General features: G+C 39.2%; 1 protein-coding gene across 1 annotated transcript in view; it reads left to right on the plus strand.

Moving 5' to 3' along the window:
- Positions 1-20,226, plus strand: part of LOC125451588 (uncharacterized protein C18orf63-like) — a 47,960-nt gene extending 27,734 nt beyond the window's left edge. Inside the window, 6 exon segments of the mRNA XM_059646332.1 lie at positions 2,318-2,403; positions 5,486-5,663; positions 7,186-8,043; positions 9,902-10,033; positions 14,840-14,929; positions 19,796-20,226. Of these exon segments, the coding sequence (XP_059502315.1) occupies positions 2,318-2,403; positions 5,486-5,663; positions 7,186-8,043; positions 9,902-10,033; positions 14,840-14,929; positions 19,796-19,924 (1,473 nt within the window). The 3' untranslated portion in view covers positions 19,925-20,226.
- Positions 20,227-21,107: the final 881 nt, after the last annotated feature.

A 21,107-nucleotide genomic window follows, 5' to 3' on the forward strand; every position in this document is an offset into this window, starting at 1 on the left:
AGGTGGTTTAGGCCCAAAATGTCAGCCTTCCTGCTCCTCTGATGCTGCTTGGCCTGTTCTGTTCATCCAGCTCTACACCTTGTTATCACACACCCTATTGCTGGTCACAAACAGTCCCCATTAACAACTATTCACCCTTCCATCTTGATTGTTAGCAACTCCTTTGTCCAGCTGTCTTTCTCTTAGGATAGAGCCCAATCATTTACTCCCTACCCCACCCACCTCCCTACTTTCTGCATATTAACTGAAGTTTTCCCAATCACCATCAGTTCTGAGGAACGGTCACTGGACCCAAAACATTAACCCTATTTTTTCCTTCACAGATGCTGCCAGATCTGCTGAGCTTTTCCAGCAACTTTGTTTTTGTTCCTGATTTACAGCATTTGTATTTCTTTCGGTCTTTACTTCGCATTTGGCCCATATCCCTCTAATCCTTTCCTATTCATCTACCCATCCAGATGCTTTTTAAATGCTGTAATTGTACCAGCCTCCACCAATTCCTCTGGCAACTCATTCCATAACATGTACCACCCTCTGCATGAAAGCTTTACCCCTTAGGTCCCTTTTAAATCTTTTCCCTCTAACCTTAAACCCATGCCCTTAGTTTTGGAATTCCCCCACTCTGGCCAAGACCTTGACTGTTCACCTTATCCATGTCCCTCATGATTTCATAAACCTCTAAGATCACCCCTCATCCTCCAATACTCCAGGGAAAATAGCCACAGCCTGTTCAGCCTCTTCCTATAGCTCAAACCTCCAACCCTGGCAACATCCTTGTTAATCTTTATTGAAATCTATCAAATTTCACAAGATCTTTCCAATAGCAGGGAGACCAGAACTGAATGTAGTATTCTAAAAGTGGCTAAACAAATGTTTTATACAGCTTGTTGATAAGCTAGTAAGTGAAAAGTTATCGGGGGGGTGGGGGTGGTGGTGGTAGTAGTAGGAATAGTGAGCTAGATAGGAATGTGCCCCGACGTGGATCAGCCGTGATCTTATTCAAAGGCAGTGCAAGAGCTAAGTGGCCTATTCCTGCTCCTAATCCATATAGTTGTATATATCTTTGTATGTCTCTGATCTTAAACTGAAACTTGTCATAAACATCACCGTCTATAACCCTACACTAGGTATTATAATATCTGTAGGTTTGTGAATCTCCATGATGCATATCCCAAGCTCCTTGAATTAAAAAGACATGATTTTTGCCTGCAGTGTTCCCACTGCATTGTATTTTTCTATCTTTACATCTTCCTGTATCCAAAATGTACACACACACACTTCATGAAATATCAGTTTTCACATTACTGATGAGATATATCAACCGTGAACTCCTCAATGGCCTTGAGGCAAAATATTTGCATCCTCAAAATCTGAAACCTCTGAAAATACATTGGCATCTTACAAATCTGACCACCTCCGCGTTTCCCTCTTCCCATCTTTGATCACAGAGTCTACTCTACAGTGCTGCCCCTACATTCCTCCACTTAGTCAAATCTCTTCCTCCCAAGACATTCTGTCTGTTTGACTGTTTATCACCTTATTGTTTCTTCTGTTGCATCACTACTCAGAGTTGTCTATGTGAAGCATTTCAGGAAGATCACTGGATCTCACATTTCAGGCTAAGGGCATTTACCTTGAGATGAAACCTGTAAAGTAAGGTTGATTTTCTGGTGAGGACCTCCAGTCAGAAAAGACAATACCCCAAAATCATTGATTGGAAAATTGTAGACCAGTAGCCCCTGATTTTCCAGCCTTCATTGTGAATGGAAGGAAAAGCACTGAGCACAGGCCCAGAATTTCTTGGCCGGTGCTTCCTAGAAATTCAGTGAGGTCATGATCGGGGATATTAGCTCTGTTGCGTTTTTGATGTAATGTCTATTACTTTATTGATCACTTACTCCACTGATATCACTTATGGATGATAGTTGACTACCCCTTGTTGTCATTCATGTTTGAGAGGTACAAATTCAGTTTTACCGAAACTGGAATGCATTCTTTCAGCAGCCAAGTGTGCAGCAGTAGCTGTTTGATTCAAATTGTTTTAAGTGGATATGATATTAATTATTCTATCTATATTCCTCCTTCCCAAATTGTCATAGGTAGAGTTCATAGGGATTGTATTTTAGAATTACAAAGTATCATAAGATATACTTGAAAGAAGCTATTTTCTAGGAATTCATCCTAATTCATGGAATAAAGCCAAATTCTCATGCACGTGCTCATAGTAAAGTTGAATTAGATATTTTTGTTGTTAATTTTCATTAATATAGAATAAAAAAGCCCAAAAAGCATTACGAACTATTTTATTTTGTTGTAGTATGGTTACAATCTTCCCGAGATTAATGATGACGTTGCACTTTACTACACTGTATACTTCAAGTTGATCGGAGAGAAGCTATTTACGTATCCTTGATGAAGGAAGATTCTGCTATATAACTTGTGTGCTACTTCTGCATACTGCTAATGTCATTTCAACTATGTTTTCTGTTTAAACGAGAGGAAAAACAGACAAAATGAACTTCAAGAGCAATAATTAAAATAATCTAATTCAGTGGTTCTTGAAGATGCTTGTGTGTTTTGAAATGTCATTCATATGATCTTGCAGGTGTATCATCTGAAAAGTCTGTAAATCTCGTGACAGATTTATTGGAGTATGTTTATATAGAAACTAGTCTGCTTACCGCCCATCTTTCAGGCACTGCCTAGATTTAGAAGGCCCATATATGGTAAACAAGAAGTGTGCATTTCCAGTCTAAACTGAAATGCTTGAGATATTGAGTACCAAAAATCAAGAAATATCTTTTAAACTTTTCTTGAAGCAAACATTACACTAAGTATCGTGTGTGAAAGGGCTACAGTAATGGCTATCTGCAACAAAATAGACACTAAATGAAGCAGAGTGTACAAACTCCACCAATCCCAAATTTGTACTCCCTTCCTTTCTGCTTCACTCCCAACCACAAATCAATTATGGTTCCTGAAATAACTGCACAGAGACCAGTATCCCGTCAAGTCACCCTTTATTTACATGTGAGAAGTCTTTGACACTGGTCCAGCTTCCTCAGAAGCAGCTCACAGAATGTGACATTCCTCTTATTATTTATCAGCTAGGTGTCCTTGATTGGATCAGATTAACAGCATTAATTGGAGAACTCCTATATATGTGACATCACCTGGCTGACCTCTGTACAATCATTACATCCCACCCCCTCTGAATCTGAGGGCACAGACCAGTCCTTTTTCTTGTAGTGTCCTTCTGGAGCATTTTAACATTGGGTCAGGTTTCTCCAACTCTGCACTGGATAGAAGCAACGTGCATCGCACATGAGGTTGCCTCTTGTGCTTGGCTCAAGAGAAATTTACTCTTATGCTGGCAAAGGTGTCAATGCAACAAGATCCACTGTGTCCATCTCTGATTCTGAGGTCTCTTCAATATGTGATGGAGAGGGAGAAACCATGGGTTCCAACAGCCCTTCTGAGTATTTTGAAGAGCAGGGCATGTTTTGCTCCCGCACTGTTTGCAGGCCCATGGCTTACATATGGTTCACATGCTCGTTCAGGATCATCATTCCGACCTGAATTTTATACAACACTAGTCCTGACCTTGCATAAACCCAGGCTGTTAGCCATGCAGGGCCATTTCTGTGGTTACTGCTCCAAACCTCGTCCCTGTTGCAAACTGTCTCCCTTAGCAGACTCTGGCATCCAATCCTGGCACTCCTGATGCCATGCCCCCCTCCCCCCAAGCCTGGGAAAATCAAGTCTTCTTCCCATTTGCGACTTGACTGGAGCTTGTAATGAAATAGGAACCATTGCAGTTTGGTATCTAGTGAAGCTATCGGCTGTCTGTTCAAGGTTGCCTTCAAAGTTTGGACTGCTCTTTCTGCCAGGCTCTTGAATGATTGATGGTATGGAGATGTCCTTGTATGTTGAATCCCTTAAATTTTGTGAATACTTAAATTCCCTGCTGGTCAATGATGGTCCTTCATCTGTGCCCAATGCTTTCAGGAGTCCATGTATCTTAAGAGATGCGCACAATTTTACCTATCACTGTTCTAGTGTTTGACAAATGAACTCTACGCACGTCCAATCACTTTGAGTAGGTGTCTAAGACGAAGGATATTGAGCCCATGAAAGGACCTACACAGTCAACGTGTTACTGTGTTCAGGGTTTACACAACCATTTCCATCAATGTGGAGGATTTGCTGGTAGTAGTTTTGTCCTTGTTGGCAGCCCCCATCAGGGAAGTAATTCTGTAGGTTCACCAGACTGACCTCATTACAATCACTACTGTTCCCTATTCTAACACTTCCAGTCATGGTCTCCAACCAGCACCATAACCTGTGGCATTCTCCTCAGTCCCAATCCCTGATGATATATTTCTAAGTACCACTATTCATTAGCAAAGGTTCAGACTTTGACTTGTCTCAATTGAAAAGATCTTTGCATTTCATCAGCAATATTAGAATGAGGCCCAGGAACTCAAAAACCTCAGGCTACAGCATATGGGTACAGGCTGGATATAGTGGCCTTACAATTGCTTTGCATCCAATTAAGTAATTTATGCCTGCCAACCAGATGTATAGATAACAAAAAAAACCTGAGAAAAATCATTAGTTTTTAAAAAGCTAAATGTTAAAAAGATATAAAGTACAAATATAAGATGGAATCATTAATTCGCAGTATCAAAAGGAACTTAGTATGACATACTGTATTCTTTATCATACATGTTTACGATTGAACTCAACATTTTAATTTCACTGCTTGAACTGTTTTGTAGAACCTTACAATGCTCAGACATTTGGCAATATTCAACCTTTGAGTTCAAAAATTGAGTACGAAGCATTAATATGCTCTCATTCTCATAATATTAGAACTAGAATTCCTACAGTGTGGAAACAGGCTCTTCGGCCCAACAAGTCCACAGCAAACCTCAGAACTCCCACCCAACTGGCATAAAAAGCACTTATGACCATTGAAGGAACATTTACAACACCGCTTCTTGTTCTGTTAATCACTCAGCAATTCCTTCCACTACCAGGGAAGAGTGTGAAGATATGAGAGCCAATACATTTGTACGAGGAGCATTGTATATTCTGTAATTACTTCTGTTAAATGTGATAAGTAAAGCAGACAATCTGTGGTGAGTTGTCTGATCACCACAGCTTTGATCCATTAATAAATATTTGTGACACTGGAATGTTCCTGAGATGCAAAGAACCTGAATGTTAATCTTCTATTTGGAATGTTTCTTTCTTTAATAAAAAGTAGAAAATTATTGAATTTGAACTGGCAGTTTCACTTCCAGAAAAAGTATGATGGTGGTGTGGAAATGGAAGTGCCAGACTAATGGATTGGAGGTCTACTTCTAAAAGATAAGAGAAACTTCAAAGGAAACTTCAAGGCAAGCCAGATATGATTTGTAAACATTTCCAAAATATTCTTGTCACCCTGTGCAGTTACATCCTTGATATAGCAGTTCAGTTATCCTTTCTGTTGTGTTAGAAGTGAACCTGTCCAGTTTTTCCCAAGAGTGGATTTGGAAGCAGTACTAACATCATTTTTCTCTGATCTAAAAGTAAACTTTTCTAACCTCTGCGGACTACCAATAAAAATGACCAGCAAACCTTACTCTGCTACCAACGAACTCAGCATTTCCCAGGTAAGAATAAATTAATTCATTTGGCACAATGTAGAACAATGATACTAGGTAATAGTTAATAGCATTGGGAGAATAATTAAAACACTTGCTGTAATATATTTGTTGTCATGAAATCTGCCTTGCTATCACTTATTGCTAATCGCCAGTTGCCTTGGAAAAGATAGTAATGAGCTGCTTCTTGAACCATTGAAGTCTACGGAACATAGTTCATTCTTGGGCATCTTTTTAAAGAAAGAACTTGGCTAGTTCCGAGCATTATGCTGAGATGCCAATTAGCAGCGCTGACATAGGTTATTTGACCTACTTCGGCACTGCAACAGGTCAGTACAGCAAATTTCACTTTTCTCATGTCTCACGTAAATGCATTGATTGAGACACTCCAAACAGAGCAGATGCTGTAAATCTAAAATAGAAACAGAAAATGCTGAAAATACTTAGCAATTCTGTAAACTTCGGTAGCAAAAAATATGTGAACGAAATTTAGTGGCTGCATGGCCGACACTGCTGCTCACAGCACCAGCAACCTAGGTTTGATTCCAGCCCTGGGTGACTGTATGTGTGGAGTTTACATATCTTTCTCATCTATGCATGGTGCTCTGGTTTCATTCACAGTTCAAAGATGTGCAGGTCATTTGGATTGGCCATGCTAAATTGCACCATAGTGTCTTGGGATAAGCAAATCAGCCACGGTAAGTGTAGGTTTACAGGGATAAGATAAGACCAGAAGACATAGGAGTGGAAGTAAGGCTATTTGGCCTATCAAGACCACTCCACCATTTAATCATGGCTGATGGGCATTTCAACTCCACTTACCCACACTCTCCCCATAGCCCTTAATTCCTTGCGAAATCAAGAATTTATCAATCTCTGCCTTGAAGAGATGAGAGGCCTCGTCTGGGTGGGATGCCCTCCGGAGGTTCAGTGAAAACTCAATGGGCTGAATAGCCTCTACAAACTTTACGGATAATTCTAACTTATGGAGCCTCCAGCAGTATGAATTGGGACATGTCCAGTAAATGAATAAGGAAAATGCAAAGTTTAAAATTTTGGACAGCAGGTTGAAGCCACAGTACTTTGTAGTTTGGCTAATGAATGTGCCGAGATTCAATGCGTGACCAGCAGAGACATATATTTAATGAGGATGCATGCAGTAATGTGGGTTAGGTATCTTGAGGCATCACTAAATTTGCTCTTAGTCATGCAGGACAAGGAAACTTAAAACCATGCAACACTAAGGTCACAAACCTGAAACATTAACTGTTTCTCCTACCCCAGATACTACCAACATTTTCTGTTTTTATTTAGGGGAAAATGAGAAGTTATCATGTAAAGACGTGATTTTTGAATGCTCAAGGCGAACAATTAGCTTTGTCATTCCAGTTTACACTTGCTGTGTGTATTTCCTCCTTTTGTAAATGGAACAGATTGCAGGATGACATTCATGCAAAAAAAAGTATGTTATGTTATGGCACGTGTATGAGCTACAGTGATAACATATTGTCTTTATTTGTTTGTAAATTAGACAGTACAAGCAAGACCATCAAATCTGACTACTGAACCTGCCTTTAGGATTACTTTAAGGCCGGTTCCCACAGTCAAATATGTCAACCAAAGTTCTTCGGTTTATCCAATTAACGGAAAAAAGATAGTCTTGGACAATGAGTGGAAAATTGATTTCAAAACAAGTTTGGAGTTCAGTTCAGCAAATACTGTGATGCAATGTGGGAGCACAATGAGATCAACTGATAAAAGAGGTGTACTTTCCCAGCACACACTGCAGTGTGAAAAATCACAAGTTGCTACATTAGGTACAAATGAACAGATGAAGAAAGTACACTCGACTTCATGTAATCATAGTTCCAGAGATTACAAGATTATACCGATATTTAAAAGCAAGCTATTGCAAGATAAGCGGCTCATAGGTGCAAAAATTAATGAAAATATAAATAAGAAAGATGTCAAATTTAATTCAACACTTCTATCACTAAATTCATCAACTGCTTACACAGAAACAAAAAGACCAAACAATATGCAAAGAAAAGGATCCAGGAGTGAAAAAGAAATGATTTTATTCAACATTTCACAGAAGCAGCAATCAATAGCAAATAAAAGAGTGGATAAACCAAATACTGAACCAGCCCAGAACACAAGTTCAGTTTCTGAGATAAGTATAAATCAGGGCTCTGGGATTCACAAGTCAAAAATAACAGCAGGTAAAATGAAACCTGAAGCTGGATCACATCAGTCATTTGGAAAAAATCAAGAACGATGCAGCATGATTATCCAGACGGGAGCCAAAACCAGAGCTGACATTGTAATTTCTGATGGATCATGCACAGATTGGAATTATAATATGACAGGAAATCATCAACACAAACAAGTGAGATAAAAGATTGTATTTTAAATCTGCATTGAATTTTATTGCCTTCTATACACAAAGGTTGTATTTACATCTTGTAAATTTACAACTGAAATACTTAGATCATTTTGTGAACAACATTGCTTATTAAGTCTCCTATATGACAATAGGATGCCATTATATTTAAAAATAGACTTATTGATGTTCCATTAACATTCATTAATGTTTCATGCCTTTGCAAACAGATTTTCATAGGCTGAGTCCATCTTTCAGTACACAAAAAATGTGCATCATATTAATGAAACAATCTTAAAATGGTTGTTAGAATTCTGAGCTGCACCTACCTAAGTTAACAGACACTATTCTGTAAAGTAATTAAAATGGAGTAAGATTGCACTGTGTTTATCTATGGCAGTTAGATTTTCCACCCATAATGGCAGTCCACATAATTATGACTATCTTAAAGTATCACTTGGGTGCATCGTATCATGTACTGCTGATATAAAATACAAATCATCTACCTTACTGTGAACACCACCATAGGATAATCAGATCACAAATTGAGTGAACATATTTCCTGTCATCTAACTTTGTCTCGAACATTGGGAAGTTGGGATACAGGGCGTCAATTAACTCTGTATCTCCGTTTTCCAAACTTTGAAATGATTTTAAATGGAAATTCTTCATGGTGTGTTACAATCTCCATAAAACCAATAACTTTCTGAAAAAATAAAATTACCAAAATGGCTAACAGAAAGGATTGAAGGACAAGATTTCACTTTTTAATGCTTTCATTAGAAGATAAGAACTAAAATCAACATAGATTAAATATTAATGATCCGACAACTAATGCATCAAGCTGAAAATAAGTATGTTTTGCATTTGCTAACTAAAATGTTCTTACAAAGCATCTTTACTCAGCCTATGTAGCACTAAAAAGAACTGTCCCAAAGTTGTAAACAGTTCTCTAGCAGAGATTGCCTCTTCCCCAGCCAACTGTAATCAAAACTTTTAATGTCCTTTGATAATCAATACTCTCTCATATAAGATTCCCCGAATTGGTTCATATTGGCTTGGTCTGAGTCTGCGTGGGATGCTCAAAAGGCCTATTCCACACTTTAGGGATTCCATCTAATCAAAACAATATTCAAAACCTAGATTTTCATCATCTTTTAAAAACTAGTCAGTTCTTCCTTGGGCTATATGCTAAGCTTCATCGAGGTCCATCCATTAGCTTTTCAGGCATTTTTGTTTGTACTTTAGCACAGACTAGCACATTACCTCCTCCCACCTTTAGTGCTGGAGATAATAAAAAACAGGATATTTGTAACTAACTAATTAAAAGTGCATGATCATAGGATTTTATTCAATTTTTGCTAATTAGCAAGAAATTTGCATACTTCATTGACAATCTGCCTGTCATAGGTTTCATATTGATTAATTGCCTATAAATAAGAACTTGGTAGGTGGGGAATATGAATCAACCGTATTAAGCATAAATACAGAAAACACCAAATACAATAAAACAAAACACATGCTTAACCAATCAAATCACTCCTAAATCTTGTGAATGTATTAGAAATACCATTGTAGATTTCACCCAAATTTTAATGTTTAGAAATGAAAGCAATACTTTGTTATATAACAAGTGAAAGATACATCATTTTGAACACGTGCACTCTGTCTGTGGTCTGTAAATCCATAAAAAAAATTCTCTTGGAAGTTTTCATCTGTCATGTAATCCTGAAACCCTTCATTTTGCTTTATTTGTAGATAATTCATTATGATCAATTTCACAGACTCTTTTTAACTCCCATAATTTCCAAAATTAAATAATTTGGTTCCTGCACTATTGCATTATTTGTATTTTGTCTTCCAGGTACTCCAAATGTTTGATTTAAAGGAGCCACTTAAGCAAGAAAAACAGATGCCTCCGCAACATCTGAACTTAAAATCTTTGACACAAAAGATTTTTTGTGATAAGAAAACAGCTGAGAAAAGGTCATATGAAGTAAGCTTTCGTCGTAACATTTACTGTTTGACTTTGTGTGTTTTTTAAATTGAAACAGATTATGAAGTCTTAAGTGTTTAAACTTTGGAACTGACATGTGAGATGTGTGTGTTTTCGGGGAATGAGCTTTAATTGTAAATACATGATAAACTTGATTAGAGCTTGCCATAGAGATGGAATGCAAAATCTGCCCTATTAACAATTCTTAAAAAGAGCTGCTTAAACATAAATTAGTGCGCCTGGTCAGAAGCTAATACCTGCCTCTCCAAAGGTTCAAATGAAGTAACTATCAAAAAACAAGATACCTTTACTGCTATCTTCCTTCAGCCCCTACACCATGATTCAACCTCCCTTCTTACCTCACTGCTGCCTGCCTGTCTTGACTTAATCTTTTCCTCCAAATGAAGTAATTTACCACTACCATGTTCACTGCAGTTGACTTAACCTTGCTATCTTGTGGCCACTCTACTTACATTGAGCCATTCAAAGGTAAGGCTAACTAATTAATTCCTTCTATTGTCTTCTTGCCATACCTTCTTTACCAAACCAACACCATTTCAGTCTGTATCCGCCCCTGAAAAAAGACTGACCCAAATCACTGCAACATTGGTTTCCAATTCTCAACAGTCTAGCCAGTGATCCTCCATTCTCCACACATTTCCACAACTGCTGGCTTTCTCAGTCAAACCCTCACCTCCAATAGCTTTGTGGTGCTTGAACCCACAAAAGCTATTTTGCTCCTACACTCCATGTTCTTCTTGTTATGGCTTACAACTTCACTGTTTAAATCCAGATGATCCATACCTGATAATTAGTATGGATATTTATCGCCAAATCTGGATGGATCATATGAAGCATTACGTGGTCCTGCTTTCATGAACTTGCTGGTTACTCCAGGATCATCCTAGATCATCTTCTGATGTTTCTGCCCTCTCTTGCCACCTTGATTCTCTCTGATCTACCATTGGTGGCTGTCCTGTCTGTTGTCAAGGCGCTATACTCGGGAATTCCCTCCCTAAACCTTTTTTGTCTCTATAGATGTATCTCATCCTTTAGGGTGCTCTTTGAAACTATTCTTCTTGATCATGCTTTTAGTAATCTTTCCTGATTACTCCTCAAGCGAATCAGTAAGAAATTTGATTGTAATTACTCAGATAAGGCAGATCAGAATGTTGTACTATACAGAAAGTACCAGAAGGCTGTTAAGTCGTGGCTGGACAACAAAATTATATAATCAGGCAATTGGATGTAGTAAGAATACTCAAGTGTTGCCAGTTGGCTGTGGCTAAGAGCTGTCTGTACTTCCATCCACTCCCAAAAGCTCTGGTAAATGTACCTGTCCTATTTAACTAGCACCTGCTGACAGAGAGCAAAATGTGATTGAGATCTAAAGTCACTGTTGAAGTCAGAAATATGCAAAATGTCCAGAAGGGAAAAGGACTACAGATGAGAATGAGGGGATTTAATTTCCAGGCCTAATATGCATCACTCCTTTCAAATTCAAACTTATTCCACCTGAGAAACATTGGAAAATCTTGGAACACACAGGTCATTTGCTAATAGTGAGGCTACGTTGGGGTTGGGATGGGCAGTGAAATGGTGGCAGTGAGGAATGCAAGGTGACATCGCAACATGAGAGTGGAAGCTTTCCTCATGCAGTGATTTTTAAAATGTGAAGCTCGTTACCTTGCCAGGTCTTTTCTGGTCTTGATCAGCCTGCCTGCCAGATTAGTTTGGTGGGAAACTGCCTCTGATTTCTCAATCAAATAATCCAATAAAGAGTGCACTTGGTTGTTGATGATGTGACATACATGTTAGAGAAACCCTGCTGGTCTAGGGCTACATTGTACAGCACCCAGAGTGAGTTGTTATGAGATGGGGATTTTAAGATTGGGTGCAATGTCATGGTTATTATGCACATGCTGCTCATCCACTCGCCCCCATCAAAACTTTACTAGAGGCACGACAGCTATCTCGAAACTTGTCCATCTGTGAAACACTTGAAACCAAGTATGCAAATTAATGTCAGCTTCGGGCTTCATCCCCTGGCTGATGGAGGCTAGTACTGCATTGGGAGCCCAACAACTTTCACTACTATCCTAGCCCCAATGAAAATACTCCAAACTTTAACTGTTCTGTTACTCTTTACGGTTGAGGATGGCTGCAATCCCAGCAGTGGACCACTGCTTCTGCTGGCACGGCTGAAGCCAGAGAGTTTTTAGCTATCCAGCAGCACATGGAACCAGGGTCTCTTTCTGGGTAGGGCTGGTAGTCATTTATTAAAGGAATTAACAGCCAGACAACAATAACAGGTTCAACCCAAACTTGTTTTCTTGAGGGGGCAGAGATCCCATTATACTGTTGAATTCAGTTCCTTCTTTGGAGTCTGGCTTTGGAGCTTGATAAACTGACAACTTGTTTCTGCAACTCCACTTTAGTGATCCTTGTAGTTTTAAACAGCCCAGTGTGTGACAGAATCTGAAGAATAGGTTAAAATTGGCCGCATCGAATTTTCCTTCCTGGTGGAGTCTGTATCATTGATTTCTTTAAAATTATGGTGAGACAACAGATTGCTCTGATGAATGAATTTTAGCTGGCTAAAAGATCTTACAATAGAGTTTTTATCCAGTAGCATGCATTATCACCCATTATCCTCATGTACTGTGGACTGAGTTATGGACAGATAGGGGTGATGGTAATAATGTCATTCCTTCTCCATACCTCTGTTGTTTGCAACAAGATGTCTTTTCAAAGAAGCATTTTAAATCTTTTGAGTGTTGTCATTTCTAGTCATAAATATGAACACGCTTTTGGATAAGTTTAAACATTATCTTTTCATGATTTAATCACACAACACCATAATTTTGTTTTCTTTATTTATTCATGGGACAAGGGCGTCACTGGCTAGGCAGCATTTATTGCCCATTCCTAATTGCCCAGAGGGCAGTTAAGAGTCAGTCACATTGCTGTGGGTCTGGAGTTACATGTAGGCCAGACCAGGTAAGGATGGCAGCTCCCCTCCCTAAACAGCATTAGTGAACCAGATGGATTTTTCTGACAATCAGCGATGGATTCACGGTCATCATTAGATTGTTAATTCCAGATATGTATTGAATTCAAATTTCACCATCTGCCATGATGAGATTTGAACTCAGATGCCCAGGACATTATCTGGGTCCCTGGATTACCAATCCAGCGATTAATACCAATGGGCCATTGCCTCCCTACATGCGAAGGTATTCGCTCCGCCACCCACATAGGAAAAGTAGATTTTAGAAATTCAAGTATAACTTCAGTTATGCATAGAAAATAAATAATTTGTTCAAATTACAGTTCTTTAACATGCATGAGTCACAGTTCAAGGTGCATCCTCTCTCATGGTCCTTTGAACATAAAAAGATTAAGAAATAGGAGGAGGAGTAGGCCACCTGGCTCAGTAAGATTGTAACTGATCTTTTCGTGGACTTGGCTCCACTTACTTGCCTGCTCACCGTAACTCCCAATTCCTTTACTGTTCAAAAATCTATCTTTGCCTTAAAAACATTCACCAAGGCAGCTTCAATTGGTTTCCAAACAGAACAGTTAATCTCCCACTGGTCTTGGGGCAATAAGATTAGTTAGCTATTGTCCATTGTGGTTACATGATCAGTACCTCTGATTACCCAGGATGATTTGAAATTGGAAGCCACTCCTATACAGTGATGAATGGATTCTGGCCATTTACACCTACTTATGATTTCCCTACTACAACCCCACTGACTCCCACAGTTACCTCAACTATACATCTTCACAAACTGCTTCCTGTTAGAACTCCATTCTGTTCAAGATTCTGTGTCACATCTGTTCTGATGATGCCATCTTCAGCAGCGGGTGAGAGTTTGACACTCAGAAATGTGCATCTTTTTTCTCAGCTGAGGATTCCCCACGCTGTTGTTGACAGGGCCCTTAGCAATGTCTGGCTTCTGCCATCACCCTTTATTGCCATGGGAGGGGAGAAATAGGGCCCCCTGTCCTCACTTTCCATCCCACCAGCATCCACATCCTAAGCCACCATTTTTGCCACCTCCAATGAAATGCCACCACCAGATACGTACTCCTCTCCCTTCCTTGATCACCATTTAGCAGAGACCGTTCCCTGCGGAGTGCAATTCCAACATGTCCCCACTATTCCAAGACACTTGCCCATGCAACTGCAGAAGGTACAGCACTTGCTTATTTACCTGCACTTCATTCAGTCTAGTCTACTGGTATTCAGTGCCCACAATCTTCTCTACATTTGTTGGGGGGAGGAGGGAGGAAATGAAATGCGACTGGGTGATCAATTTGCAGAGCACCTATGCTCTGTCTGCAAAAATGTCTGAGTTTCTGGTTGCCTGCCACTTCAAGACACCACTGTGTCTTGGTTAATATTACTGTCGTCTCGGGCTTGCTGCAGTGCTTCATTTAAGATAGAGCTGAGGAGGAATTTTTTCTTTCAGTGTCATTACTGCTTGGTATTCTCTCCCTAACCTATATTCAAGGCTGAGTGAAAGATGTAGGGTGCATTCAGGTAAGTGGAGTCAAGGGCCACATGAGATGAGCTGTAATTTTATCAACTTACCCAGCAACATCAAGGAGCCAACAGCCTACACCTGCTCCAGTTTCTTTTGACAATATGATGTTAATTGACTGAAGCATCACCCTGGGTAATCTAAACGTTTGTATTATTTCTGGTTCAAAATATAGTTTGTTGGTTGGTTGACCTTTAATCTAGTTGGGAGATGTTTAAATATTTTTGAATTCTATTTTGTGGTTTCTTAATCACAGGAGAAGGGAACGGATTCAACTTCAAAGAAACCAAAATCCAAGCCAGTTGTCCAGGATGTTGACATGGCAGTGCATGTAAAACATAATCAGGTATCTAAGAAATATTTAATACCTTAAAAGTTATCCTCAATTAACCTCGTACAAAAGTATTTTATTATCCACGAAGGATATTTATCAGTGCACATTCATTCTAGATGTCACTCAGGGAAACAAAGCTGAGATATTTAATTGGTCACAGCAGGCTATCATGACAAAAATGAAACAAGGATATGGGTGTGTTTTGTGGAACCCTCATCCCTTGGACTATTAGATAGTTTAGTAAGGTAAAGTCATTGTAATCCTACTAGACCATAGCGCTGCTCTCTCATTAGTAGTTTGACCTGAGGGTCGCCATGTCTCAAAGAGAGAGTTGAGACAGAGTCCTTCATGGTCACTTCAGGCAGTACAGGAATTGCACCCACTCTGTTAGTGTTATTATTGGAAACCAGTTGTTCAGCTCACTGAGCTAACTGACACTCACTTGAAAATGATTTTCAACACAATTTCACTTCCCAGGAAAAATCAGGCCAATGTATTTATCACTTGTCGTTCCTGCTTGCCAGGGAATTTGGGCCTGAATTTTGAAGCACATTTCACATAACACTATAATAGACCAGTTTCTGTCCAGTATGATGTGCCAACCGGACCAAAAGCCACAATCTGCTGCTGTGTGCAAAAGAGTAAAATGAGAATTGAGAATGATAACAAACAATCCAGACTGGTGTGCAGAAGTTCAAAGACTGAAATATCTTGGTACATGTCAGGATTAACAAAGTCTACAAAAGTCCATCTCCAAATTTAGAATGTGACAATTTTAAGGACAACCTTTTAATAAAACCAGTAGATATTACAGAAAGGGAAACAGAGCAGAGTCACATTAGCTTACATAATAATGACCTCATTTGCAAGTGAATTGATGATTATTTGCACCTTGACTTCCAACGTTGTGAGCTGAATTGCATTGTATTGTTTATTCCTGTGTTGCTGCATAAGTGATTTTGTCAAAAATAATTGTGTAGCAAATTTTTGGAATGGACAACACAAGACTTGTTCAGATGACTTCATTTTCTACACCAGATATCCTCCTAACTTAGGCTGCTGTTCATGTGATTTGATTGGACAGGCCTTGCAATAATGACTCCCAAATTGATACTATCCTTCTTAACACATGGCTGTCTGACAGTTTGCTAAGTAAAATTGACTGCCCCATTTTCCACATCACAAAAATGTAACTACACTCAAATGGGACATCAGGGCTGCTCTGGGGTGCCCTTTAATTTGAGAAAGGCACAATGTAAATGCAAGTCCTTCTTGCTTTCATGGGATGTTGTCATTACTGGCAAGGACAGCATTTCTTGCATATCCTTAAGTGTCATTGAGACAGTGGTATTGATCAACTTTCTTGACTCGCTAGTGTCTACCTTGTGTCAGAACACATGCTGTGTTTAGGTAGGGATTTGCAGTATTTTGATCCAGTGATGATGAAGGAATGGCAATATATTTTCAAGGTAGTAAACCTTCAGTTGAAGGGCACAGAATGTACTTTGAGTGCAAGAATCCCAATGCCCATCATCAAGAATATCACCAGTACTACTCACTGAGTTAGTCTAGCAGCGATGTCCTTTAGGACTTGGCTATCTGTTTAGCAAGGGATGAGGGAACCAATAAGGAAAAATCTACTTGATCTCATCCTCCCCGATTTTGGTAGGAATGATCACTGCACAGTCAGTCATTGTGGATATGAAAGTCCATTTTCGTATTGAGGATATCATTTGTCATGCCATGTGGCAGTACAACTATGCTAAATAGGACAGACCTTGAACAGATTTAGCAACTCAAAACTGAACATCCATGAGGCACAATAGGTCATCATCAGAAACAGAATTATTTCCAAGTACTCTGTAACCTAATGGCCTGGTAAATTCCATATTCTTACCATTACCATTGAGCAGGGAAATCAACTCATTCAATGAAGAGTGCAGGAGTGCATGCCAGTAGCAGCACCAGACATACCTAAAACTAAGGTGTCAACCTGTTTAATTTACTGTACAGGACTACTTGCATGACCGCCAAGAAAGCAGGATGCAGACAGATAGATTTAAACAATCCCACAATTAATGAATCAGATCTAAGCTCCAGGGAAAAAAAACTGCAGCTTATGTCCAATCATGAATAAAGCTGCTTAAAAACAATTTTCTGGATGTGAGGCTTTTCAAATATCACCAGACTCAGCAGTGAAGGAGCCCATCACATCAAGCAAAAGACAAGGCTGTAGATTTTTCAATAATCTTTTAACGTCCCCAGCATCACAGACACCAGTCTTTAGACAATTGATTCACTCCACATGATCGTGATACTGCTGAAAGAGTGGATACTGCGAAGGCTGTGGGCCCTGATAACTTTGGGAATAGTACAGAAGGCGTTGCTTTTTGGTAAGGCAAACCAGGGCAGGACTTCTCCAGTTAATAGTAGGGTACTGGGGAGTGTTGCTGAAGAAAGAGACCTCTGCTGCAAGTACATTGTCCACTTGCAAGTGGACAGAGTGGTGAACAAGGTGTTTGGCACGCTTGTCTTTATTGGTCAGCACATTAATTACAGAAATTGGGGCATCATGTTGTGGCTGTAAGGAATGTTGTTGAGGCCACTTTATTAATTTGTGTTCGGTTCTGGTCACCCAGCTATACGAATGAACTTGTGAAACTTAGAAATCTATTCTGAACTCTTTCAAGGATGTTGCTGGGTGAGAAGGTTTGAGGTACCTGGAGAAGTAGGGAGGGTTTCTTTTTCCCTTAAGCGTCAAAACTTGAGAGATTACCTTAAAGAGGTTTATAAAATCATGAGGGGCATGGATAGGGCGAATAACCAAGGTCCTTTTCCTACGGGGCATCTAAAATTGGAGGGCATAGGTTTAAGGTGAGCAGGGAGAGATTTAAAAGGGACTTGAGGGGCAACTTGTTCATGCAGAGGATAATGCGTGTATATAATGAGCTACCCTAGGAAGTGCTGGAGGCGGGTACAATTACAGCATTGAAAAGGCATCGGAGTAAATGAGTGGGAAGTGTTTGGAGGGATACGGGTCAAATACTAACAAACAGGACTAGATCAGTTTTGGATATCTGGTTGATGCGGACAAGTTAGACTAAAGGGTCTGTTTCTGTGCTGTATCTCTATGATTCTATAGATAAGAGGAGCTTTGAGAACATAATATTTGCAAGTACAACCATAATTAGCCAGCTCTTGAATGTTCTGATTCGAGGTAGCTTTGGTTGCATGTAAGTGTCACTGAAAGGCAGGTCCACCAAAAAGGTTCAAAGTCCTCCAATGGCATCCGGCTAACTTCATGAACCAAGACGGAAAAATATTTTGTGAAGGCTGTCTGCAACATTTCATTGCCTTGTCTAAATGGATACGAAATTTGGGAACTGGGAAATGCAGCAGTAGACAGCCCTGCAATCTCCCAGAACCCCAGTGCTGTCACCCTGTGTCATGTTCTGCTAAACATGTCAGATATACCTGAAAACGTTTAGGGAAGCAATTATTCTCCTGCCTTCATTAAAAAACCTAGATCGATAACTCCATACAGCATACTTAGTATTCCTATCCTTTGATATCAGTCTGAAAATGTAGAGTCTGGGAGCCCTCTTCACAGTATTTTTATTACTTTCATATTGCAGAATTGCTCAAATATCGTACATTGAATTGTTCTCAGATTCTTCATCACAGTCAGATGTACTTTATGTTTAGCTATCCCCTTTTCCTAACTGGCATCTTGTTTCTCAACAGCATTACTCGAATACACGAACCTCTGTCTTGTGTGACACTCGCAACCCAAATGCTTGCTACTACTGAGTACTCCTTTCCACCTCTGCACTACCGTCTACTTCATCCTTCATTTACTTTAGTCATAATTGAAATCTTGCTTCTATTACCTCCATTTTATTTTCCTTGCTTTCCTCGTGAAATCAACCATTTATAAACTACAATCTGTCCAAAGCTTGCACCATGTTCTGCATTGCTTCCAACTCTTACCACCTGTCCTTGTCACTCTCTTAATGCATCCAATTCAAGATTCTTGTCCCCATCTATATGTCACTCTAGTTTTGTTTCTTCTCATACCTACCGCCTTTTGAAATCCCAGTACCAGAACATATTCTAAATTCTTGCGACTTTTTCTTCATATATGACCTCTCATTTGATCACAAACCTTTGCACTCAAACCTGCACCTAAACCCCTTTGTTACACCTTTCTGCCTAGTCAGAAATTCTGTATTTAATCCCAGTTGAGTACATGATCTTAGTTGAAAGCTCAGTCCAGTACTGAGGGAGTATTGCAGTGTTGGGGGGGTGGGGGGCACCCTGACGATGAAACATTAAACTAAAGACCCCTTGGATTTTTCAGGTGGCTTTGTTAGATCTTGTACACTTTCAGAAAATAGCAAGTGACCTCCTGGCCATCATTTCTCCCTCTATCAGCAATGCTAACATGTATTAGACCAAATTAGATGGAGGACATTGTGGTTTCACTTGGGCCATTTTACAGTTGTTTTAAATTTCTGGAATATAGAGCAGTGGATCTTCAATGAAGTATCGATGAAGATACTGGAAAATGAATAACAGCCTCTTGCTTTGTTTCCTCAGGGTTTCTGCATACATTATAGAGTAGGAGAATTCTAATTTGAATCTGCTGTTACTCATCTATAGATGATAGTTAACGGTGACCTATTCAGATATATCAGTACAGCAGAATGCTGCTTCAAACAAGCTGTCTTGCAGTATATTGGTGAAGTATTCAGGGAGGGAATGAGTTATTATTGGTGAATAAAATTATGGAAGAAAGCTGTGCTTATGCTACTGAACCAAAATAAAATGCAGTTTACAGTCTGGGTAAATAGTCCTGAAGTCTTTCTTTTTATACAGCTGTCCAAATTGAACAGTGTTACTCTTCAATCTTGGCTGAAAAGTCATGGTGTTTCTGTGAAAACAAAGGATAAGAAGGAGCATCTGGTTTCCAAAATCATGGAGTTCATCAAAGGATCTACAGAATGAGTTTGAGAATATCCATCTAGATCAATTGAGTAGAAAAGAGATATTCCGAATATTTTGAGTTGTCTGTTCTTTGTATAACTCCTAGTGCCTGGAAGGTTTAGCATAGTTTCTGTTTTGATTAATATTTTGATTTATATTCTGATACCATCTATATTCAAAAGTTGGTTTGTTCGGAAATACAGTGTTAATTCACATTATCCAACAGTAACGATAATAAGTGCTGTCAAAAAATTAATCAGTCGTCATTACTGCACTCTTAACTAACTTCAGCAGCTATTGTGTGAATCAAAATAATCTCTAATTTGCACTACAATGTTGTGTTTTTAATGAAAGAGCACATTCATTTATCATTGTCTTAGATGTGACATCTGTAATTAACAGTGATAAATGTAGTCTGATCTGCCTTTCTGAAACAGTTTAAAATAAATTAAACAATTATTTAAGTAACTATTCATTTAATGCCCAGTGGGATTAATGTTTCTGGAAATGAAACCAAATTTACATCGGCAACTTTGTAACAGCGACTCATTTAACACATGGGGATTCTATTTCTGCTGGGTGAAAAGTATGCTGCAATAGGCTGGTCAGTTGTTCTGCACTCACTATGATTTTCCTCAAGGTGACTTCAAGGGGAGTAGATCTTTCGAGAATCATTTTCCCCGGCTTAAAGGTTTGAACTCAGTCCCATGGTTTGACAGTGGTCAACTATTGCACCTCAGATCCAGCATGCAGCATCATCCAAAACTGCTGCTCCTGACTGCGATCCAAATGCTCCTTGAGGAAGTGTGAACCACAGATGTCACATGTGATGCTTTTTGAGACCAAGGAATTTGACAACAGCAAATATCAAACTTTCATCAACAATGCACAAAAGCAGCACAGTACCAATATCTTACATTTAAAGTGGAACCTTTATTTCCCCTCAGATACTCCTTTATCTAAGTAGTTGGTAATTTTCAATGGCTAATACTAAGTAGTGAAGCAAAAGCTGATACAGTCGTTTTGCTTATAATGCAATAGTTGCCTTCTTCTGTCTACTGAGAAAAGTGGGGTTAGGGCCAGACCACCAAAAGAAGAATTACTCAAAAGCCTGACACAAAGGATAGCACAACTTGCACAAATATTTAATTCATGTCTAAAAATGAAATAAAAGTAAATTTAACACTACCTTGAAAAAAAATGT

Source organism: Stegostoma tigrinum, chromosome 5 (genome assembly GCF_030684315.1).
Source record: "Stegostoma tigrinum isolate sSteTig4 chromosome 5, sSteTig4.hap1, whole genome shotgun sequence".
Taxonomy (NCBI): domain Eukaryota; kingdom Metazoa; phylum Chordata; class Chondrichthyes; order Orectolobiformes; family Stegostomatidae; genus Stegostoma; species Stegostoma tigrinum.